Source organism: Corvus moneduloides, chromosome 9, assembly GCF_009650955.1.
Source record: "Corvus moneduloides isolate bCorMon1 chromosome 9, bCorMon1.pri, whole genome shotgun sequence".
Classification (NCBI taxonomy): Eukaryota; Metazoa; Chordata; class Aves; order Passeriformes; family Corvidae; genus Corvus; species Corvus moneduloides.
The window spans coordinates 10,930,445-10,938,938 of record NC_045484.1 but is presented as its reverse complement, the minus strand read 5'-3'; the positions used below and the strand labels follow the sequence as shown (position 1 = coordinate 10,938,938).

Below are 8,494 nucleotides of genomic sequence, written 5' to 3'. Positions count from 1 at the left end.
CCTGGCCCGTCCCAGCCCGGCCCGGCCGCCAGCGGCCAGCGCCCACCCCGCGCCCCCCGCGCCGCGCCTGCGCGCCCGCGGCCCGTGCGGCCGAGACTCCCAGCGTGCCGCGCGGCGCGCATGTGCGGCGGGGCGGGCGCTGCTAATTCCATTGTGGAGCGGACGCGGCGATATTTGTAACTGGCGGCGGCGGCGGGAGCCGTAAGTGCAGCCGGGCCGGGGCCGCCGCGGGCGCGGGGCGGGAGGCGGCGATGCGCCCGGGCGGCGGCTGCCGGGCCGCCGAGGGAGCCGCCCGCTGAGCCGGCGCGGTCCGGCGGGCGGGCGGCGGGTCCCGCAGCCCCTCTGGGCCGCGCCTCCTCTCCGGCCCGCCTTCCCGGGGGATGAAACTCGGCAGCGGCTTCCTCGGCGGCGGCGGCGGCGGCAAGAGGGCGGCGGCCATGGAGCCAACGTTCCCCCCCGGCATGGTGATGTTCAACCACCGCCTGCCCCCGGTCACCAGCTTCGCCCGGGCGGCCGCGCCCCCCGCGGCGGCCCAGCACCCCCCGCAGTGCGTGTTACCTCCGGCCGCCGCCGCCGCTTCCTCCACGGCGGCGGGCGAGCCCCCGGCGCCTCCGCCCCCGCAGGACATGACTTTCAAGAAGGAGCCGGCAGGGGCTTTCCCCTCCGCGCCCTCCTCGCAGAGGAGCCCCTGGGGCTTTCTGCAGTCCCTGGTGAGCATCAAGCAAGAGAAACCCAGCGAGCAGGAGGAGGAGGAGCAGCAGCAGCCGCAGCACCATCACCACTATGGGGGGCTTTTCGGGGGAGCGGCGGAGGAGAGACCCCCCGGCCTGGGCAGCAGCGAAGGAACCGGCCAGAGCGTGATCCAGGACCTCAGCCTTCTTCACCACCTGCACCAGCATCCCCACCGAGACCTGCTGCTGACTGGCAGAGGCGAGGGCGCTCCAGGGAGCGCGGGTGAGCCAAAGCACGACGCCCAGGTCAAGAAGGCAAAGAGGCCAAAGCCAGAAACTCAGGGAATCAAAGCCAAGCGGAAGCCAAGTGCTTCATCCAAACCCCCCCTGGTGGGAGATGGGGAAGGTGCTGTCGCGTCCCCCAGCCAGAAACCTCACGTCTGCGAACACTGCAGTGCTGCCTTCAGGAGCTCCTATCACTTGCGCAGGCACGTGCTCATCCACACCGGGGAGAGGCCTTTCCAGTGCAGCCAGTGCAGCATGGGCTTCATCCAGAAGTACTTGCTGCAGAGACATGAGAAGATCCACAGTAGGGAGAAGCCTTTTGGGTGTGACCAGTGTAGTATGAAGTTCATCCAGAAGTACCACATGGAAAGACACAAGAGGACGCATAGTGGAGAAAAGCCATACAAATGTGACACTTGTCAGCAGTATTTTTCAAGGACTGATAGACTGTTAAAGCACAGAAGAACATGTGGTGAAGCCATAGGTAAAGCAGGGGCTGGAATGGAGCCTGGATCTTCGAATAGCATGGGTAGCTTGGCTGCATTGTCTCAGGGAAATACAAGTTCCTCAAGGAGAAAAAGTAAAACAAAAAATACATCCACTGAAAACAAAGGAAACAAGTGTAGCAGCAAAATAGCTGAATCTCAAGTTACAAGTAATGTGGCCATACCAAGTTATGCAGTTGATATTCCTATTGTGTCTTCCAGTGGTGGTCTAATTGGCACAGGCGTAGAAGAACTTCAGAAAAAGGTGCCAAAATTGGTCTTGAAAAAAACGAGCAGAAAACAGGCAGACAAAAATTACATAAATTTTGTATCACCACTGCCAGATATTTTGGGACAAAAACCACTGTCTGGGAAACAGAGTGGCTCTCTAGGCCTAGTAGCCAATACCGGTGTAGAAACTATTGGCCTTCTCCAAAGTACAGGTGGTAAACCGGGTCAAATAAGTAGCAATTACGATGATGCCATGCAGTTTTCAAAGAAAAGAAGATACTTACAAACTGCAAGCAGTAACAGTGCCTTTTCACTTAATGTCGGACACATGACTTCCCAGCAGTCCGTCATCCAGTCTCCAGGTGTTAGCGTTATGGATAACGAAGCTCCTTTATCTCTTATTGATTCAGCATCTTTAAATAATGAAATAAAGTCTTGCCATGACAAGTCTGGTATTCCAGATGAAGTCTTACAGAGCCTTTTGGACCAGTACTCTCACAAATCAGAAGGCCAGAAAGAAGATCCTTTCAGTATAACTGAACAGCGTGTGGACTTGCACACCTCAGGAGAACATTCAGACATGGTTCAGGAAGAAAACTTGAGCCCTAACTCTCAAACAGTTTCAAATGATAAGGCAAGCATGTTGCAAGAATATTCAAAATACCTCCAACAAGCCTTTGAAAGAACAACCAACAGCACTGGTTTTGCTTTTGGACCCAGTTTCCAGTTTGTTAGCTTGTCTTCAACTCTCCATAACCACTCTTTGTTTCCAGACAAACAGATATACACTACATCTCCACTTGAGTGTGGCTTCAGCCAATCCGTTACCTCAGTATTGCCAACTGCATTGCCAAAACCTCCATTTGGGATGTTGCTTGGCTCTCAGCCAGGCTTTTATTTGTCTGCTTTGGAGGCTTCGCATCAACAGTTGACACCTTCTCAAGAGCTGGATGATCTCATCGATCCACAGAAAAACTTAGAGACTTCATCGAACTACCAGTCAACATCTCAGAAACTGACTGGCCAGAAGGAACAGAAAAACTTAGAATCCTCAACGAGCTTTCAGATCCCATCTCAGGAGTTAACCAGCCAGATAGATCCTCAGAAGGACATAGAGCCTAGAGCGACCTACCAGATCGAGAACTTTGCACAAGCGTTTGGTTCTCAGTTCAAGTCGGGCAGCAGGGTGCCAATGACTTTTATCACTAACTCTAATGGAGAAGTGGACCATAGAGTAAGGACTTCAGTGTCAGATTTCTCAGGGTATACAAATATGATGTCTGATGTAAGTGAGCCATGTAGTACACGAGTAAAAACCCCAACTAGCCAGAGTTACAGGTAAGGTCCTGACTGTGACCAGGCTGTGGGGTCTTCTTAATGTAATTTGTTTTACTTTGACAACACTGCCATTGGAATGTTTCTACACGGTTCTTTTAAGAATAATGTAACATGCCCTTTCAATGCAACTTTTCATATTTAGTTTATTTTGTTAGTGTGATTTTTTTAGCTCTGTTTATTATGGTTTTTAATCAAAAATCAATAGTTTTAAAATAGTGTTTTTGTTCAAGTGACAATGTTTAGCAATCAAATTTACATTATGTAGATTGTCAGGGAGTAGCGCAAGAATTTAAAATGCAAAAAATTAACTTTGTTCCTAGGACTAAAGTTTATTCTAATTGCTTTACTCTCAGGAAAGTGTAATGAAGCATGGGAATTCTATGCACTGCTAGTGTATTGGAACTTCCAATTTACAGATGACGACAAATATATCTCAGCTTTTCGAGGAAGGGATCTCTGACATTTCAAATTGCTGTCTCTTATGTCAGCTGATCTGAAAGAATTTTGCTACCTAAATCTTGTTGTTTTTAAAGTACTCCTGTTCTTCCAGGTGACGCTCGTTCCAGGCAGGTGGAGCAAATATTCTCGGGTCTGTACGATGAGCCGTGCACGGTAGCTTTAATCTGAACAGTAATGTCCCCAGAACTTGTGTGTAAGACTGTAATTCCGTAAAGAGATTCTGTTGACACAAACTGTGAGAGCAAAACCTGTGCAGCTGGTTCATGCCATTAAAACCCCAGCTTGAAAGTACAGTCCTAATCCAGATAGGGTTTTGGGATACGTTATTTGTTACACATGGTTCAAAAGAGTCCATCACCTCTCTTGTCCTTTTAGTGTAAAGGGTTCACTCTATTTTATTGTGTTCCTGGTTCCTCTGGACTTGATCTTGGTCATCTACCTGCCCTTCCCCCCTCCGCCCTCCCCCCCCCATTCCCTGTCCCCTTTTCTTTCCCTTTTCCCCTACTCATTCTCTCACCCCAATATAACAGTTAGCATTTAAACAGATTTACATTCCACAAAGTGCATATCTTATGATGTGCTTTCTGATGTCTTATGGCATCAGGTGATGAACAATGAATACCCACCTGTTTTAGAACTCTGTCGAGGTTTCCATGTACAATAAGAAATAATCTACTCCCAATTGTACATAGTAAGGCCCCTATCCTGCATCAGGATCAGCTACCACGAACCCCTGTGCCCAGCAGTGTCCCAGTGGTGTCACTGGAGCTCTTTAGAGAGAGAGGGGCTTGCAGCAGTTCATCATGGCAGGCTTTTAGGGCCCAAGGCTGCAATTCCATCAAAGGATTCTGGTGATGGCATCAACTACAAAAGTAGAACTTGAGTGGCTTGTTAATATCAACAGAACTTTTCTTTGGAATTATTGCCTTACTTTATGTATATTTTGTGGTACATTATTTATTATATGTGAATCCTGATGAATGCCTGTGGAGCCATGGAAACCTGCTAGAAATACTGGTGGCCATTCAAAGCTGCTGAAACGCAGTGGCACTGCTCTAAACCACTTTTTGCAAATGTATTTTTTGATTAGTTTTTTAATGTAATTTTGGTGATGTTAATGATGATGGTTTTTTATGTACTCTTGGTGATGTTTCAGTCTTACGTACTTTTCTGTTGTCAGGAAGGTACCAGTGGTTGTTTGCAGTCTTATTGTGTAATCAGCCTATTACAGGCTTCCATGTATAATAAAGTTATTAACATTGTGCAAGTGTAAAACACTTCTGTTATGAAAGTGGTGTATTATTAAAGGAATTGTTACAAAAATCCTGGGTAATTTCTCCTGTTGTCCCTCACCACTATGAATAGAAACCTGAGCCCACTCGTGATCTCTTTTGCTAGTAAACTTTTTTTTTGCCCTCACTAATCTAGAATTTGTTCTCCTAGAATCTGTGTAACTCCATTAACTTTTTATTTATACTTGATTCTGTATTTCATGGTAATTCAGTTTAAATAAGCAAACGACAACTGTTCTCTAAACACAGAACCTAGCCTGTTATCAGGGATGGAATAGTCCGTAACCACTGTGTTGGCTTTTTTAGTACCTTTTCTTTTGTTTTACAGAGGTTATAATTTACATTCTTTATATTGTGTGTAGTAGAAGTTGCATATGTATTGTTCTGGCTGTTTGCTTTAACTTAATAAAACCCATTATTCACAAAATCATGAAGGTATCACTTCTATTATCCAGTCATGCTTTTGAGAACCTATTAAGGAAACATTAGGAGATTAAATTTTGAGAAGGAATAATATAATTTACTGGAATGCTTTCAGTTTGTTTTCTTTGGTTTCCTTTTGAGTCAAATAGTCTAAATGTGCTATTTTAGAAACCAGGGGGCAAAACTTATCAAATTTCCGTAAGTTAAAATGTTTATACAGCCTCATCTTTTCAAATCTGTGGTTTTAGTTAAAAATATCTAAATTGCATATTGTTAACTTCAAAGACTTTTCATAATTGTTGGAAGTTCAGAATGACAAATATATAATACAGGAATTTAATTCAAGGTAAAGATTGTAGAAAATCCTCTATCTGCTTTTTGGGGGTTTTATTTGGTTGTAATTTCCCCCTCACCCTCCTGTTAACTCCTGCATTATAAGGGAAGTCCTGTATAAATAGTACTACAGCAAAATACTTTAGAAGCATTTTAGGTAATCTGAAGACAGGTTGTGGATTTACTTAGTTTGTATTTTTCTTCAACTTTGCATGTGAATTTGAATCAAGGCAATGGCATGGGTGAGAAAAATCCTTGGCGTGTTGAAAAACAAGCACAAAAACCTTACCAAAAGTAAATATGCTCAGTGTCCAATATTCAGAGCATTGCTAGGAATCATTTAAAAGTATGATGGGAAAATCTGGTGGAATTGTATATGTTCTTTGCTCAGCATTCAAGCATGTTTCTGAATAGAGCAGAACTAAATTTTTTCTACTGTAATACGGAGTTCAAACTTTATTTTAATGAAGGCAGGGGTATGTTCAAATTGCATGGAAATCAGGCTGTGGCTTTACCTGGTACGTATTAGAAAACTACACAGTAAGTAGTAGTTAACCCATATGAACTAAAGCTTTAATTGGGGATATGTCAGTGAGAGAAGGAAAAGGGAAAGCAAAATGGCTCCGGAATTATTTTCCACTTTATTTCAAGGTTTAGTTTGTTACTGTTTTTAAAGGAATTATGGGAGGGGAATGATAACCTGGTTCCTACCACTAACAGGAATGTAAAGAAGGATGGATAGAGATTATGATAGAAAATTGTGCAGAAACTTACACTTCCTCTTAGAGTTGCTCACGTAACATTATTGCCCTGGAACCAAGTGCATTATGGTGCCTTGAGCTGTGATTGCAGCTCTGTGTCCCAAGCCACTGAAAGTGCACGTCTGACCTGCATATGATCTGGAAGTGCTACTAAAATTTGTTGTCGTTCCTGAATTACTTCCATTGGACAGAGACTTGTGGGAGAAATGTTAGAGTAAGAAACTGAAATGAAAGGAGAATGAAAAAAAAGTGAAACCAGAATGGTGTTAAGGGTATTTGCAATTTCAGGTTTATGGACTACTGATGAAGAAAAGCAGCTTGATGCCTCGTGGAGACCTTGAGAAGCTACTGGAAGAATTCAATGTATTCTCTTAGCAGTTTTTTGTTGTTTGAATTGCTTGGCCTCCCTGTCACCCCCAGTGTTACATGCTTGATAACAGTGTATTTGTCTGAGTGACGCTTCTGCTGGTTTTTTTCCCCCACCAACTAGAAATCAGTCTTTTTCATGTGAAGCTGCTGTTGTGGCTGTGGAAATGTTTGTAACACCCAAGAAGATACATGTGAGAATGTGTAAGTTAGCTGCTCCATGCTCTAGTGGTTGAAGGGAATCAGGTCACTTTAAAATCAAAGATCCTGTTTACAGCCCCTGCTGACTACTAGCTTTAAACATTTGAGCTGTAATTTTCCAGTCTCTGTCTGTCTCATGCTCTGTGCACTGTCTTTCTCTGGGAAACTTCTGCAAAAATTGCTCACGTATTTCCTAAAATTAGATGAAGGAAGAAAACTTTCTTGTTCCACTGGTGTTTTCATCATGCTTCTTCAAATCAGAATCATCCTCCCCCAGCTAGGACTTTTGATTATGTTGAATCACTGTTTTTGAAATCTGATAATTAAGTTTTTGAATAATGCTTTTATGTTCAGAGATTTGAAAGTTTGGTAGCTGTATCTCCAGAGATGATCCCTCCAGGACAATGCATCAGGCCCTTTCAATCATTTGGTATGTTAGTCCACGTGGCAGTCTTTTTTCTAATGTGTTGCATATTCTCAGACTGGAATCTTTTCTTGCTGCTTATATAAACTGCAGAGTCTTCGCTTTTAATATTCTTCTCAAGGGATTTTTGTGCAATGTTTTTGTTTGTACAAACACCTAGGAAAGTAAGGTTTACTACTGTGCACATCATTTGAACCACAGGATGTATACCCTGCTTACCAAATGAACAACTCTCATACATGCTGTTATCTATGTTGTTTGAAACTTATTTCTTGAGCAGCCTCATCCTGCAGAGTCCTGCTTCATGCTCTGAGTGTCATCCTGCTTGATGTGGATGCAAACAGCAAGGCAGTGTTGCTTGGAAGAAATTCTCTCTCATCATGTCATCAAGAAATTCATCATTCAAGATGGGGTGAATTGAGGAATCAACAGATGTAGTTCTGGCATTTTTTTAACTTACAATGCTTCATAATCTTTAATGTAAATTTTTGTATATATTGTACTGCTTTGTTTTCATACTGATTCTTTTCAATATTTTGATTTTATTAATTGGATAATGGATTTGGTAATCTTAAACCCAAGGTTCTCCTAAGTAATGGGATGATGCCACACTAGAAAGCTGTCTGTGTACTTGGTGACCTGGCCTGAAATTTGATAAAATATTGTATAGCCAGACTCAAAATGAAGAAAGAATCAAGAACTAATTTAAGAATGTATTTTTTTTATTATTTTAATATACTCTGTCTTACCTGAAATGTATTTTAAATAGTCTCTTATTTAGTGCTACAGTTAGCAAAACATTCTGTGAGCTAATGAGGCATGTAGTGGTCATTATGCAGGATCTGCAACAAGCATCAGATATTCTGTAGTAGCTCATATGCCACCTTTGATGCTAAAACCTGCTTTATGTAAAACTAGGTTATTACCATTCAGAATATTCCTGTGTCTTGTTCAGAAGGAACCTTTACTTTGTGCTGTTGGCAAAAGATTTCATTTTGATTTTTATCTCAAAGGCCAAAAGGCTGGTTGTTTTTTCATCCCAGATTTCTCCTTCCAGTGTGTATTTCTGTGTGTGCACATACTCTGTTCCCACTGGATAGGTCAGAATCTTGGCTGGGACATGACGTATGTGGGTGCTGGCATATGGCCAGAAATTACATTGAAGATGGTGAGGATGGGTCAGGCTGCTTAAAGATTCTGAATACTTTTTTTTTCTGGAAGGGGG

General features: G+C 43.4%; 1 protein-coding gene across 1 annotated transcript; it reads left to right on the top strand.

Annotated features, from left to right (window-relative positions):
• Positions 1 to 293: 293 nt before the first annotated feature.
• ZNF281 (zinc finger protein 281) lies at positions 294 to 5,206 on the top strand. The gene has a single exon (XM_032118342.1). It carries the CDS (start codon positions 381 to 383, stop codon positions 3,012 to 3,014), a length of 2,634 nt encoding a protein of 877 aa, XP_031974233.1. The 5' UTR covers positions 294 to 380; the 3' UTR covers positions 3,015 to 5,206.
• The last annotated feature ends 3,288 nt before the right edge of the window (positions 5,207 to 8,494 follow it).

What these genes read in the sequence shown, in the direction of transcription:
- ZNF281 (XM_032118342.1), top strand. Translation starts at nt 381, where the DNA reads ATGAAACTCGGCAGCGGCTTCCTCGGCGGCGGCGGCGGCGGCAAGAGG.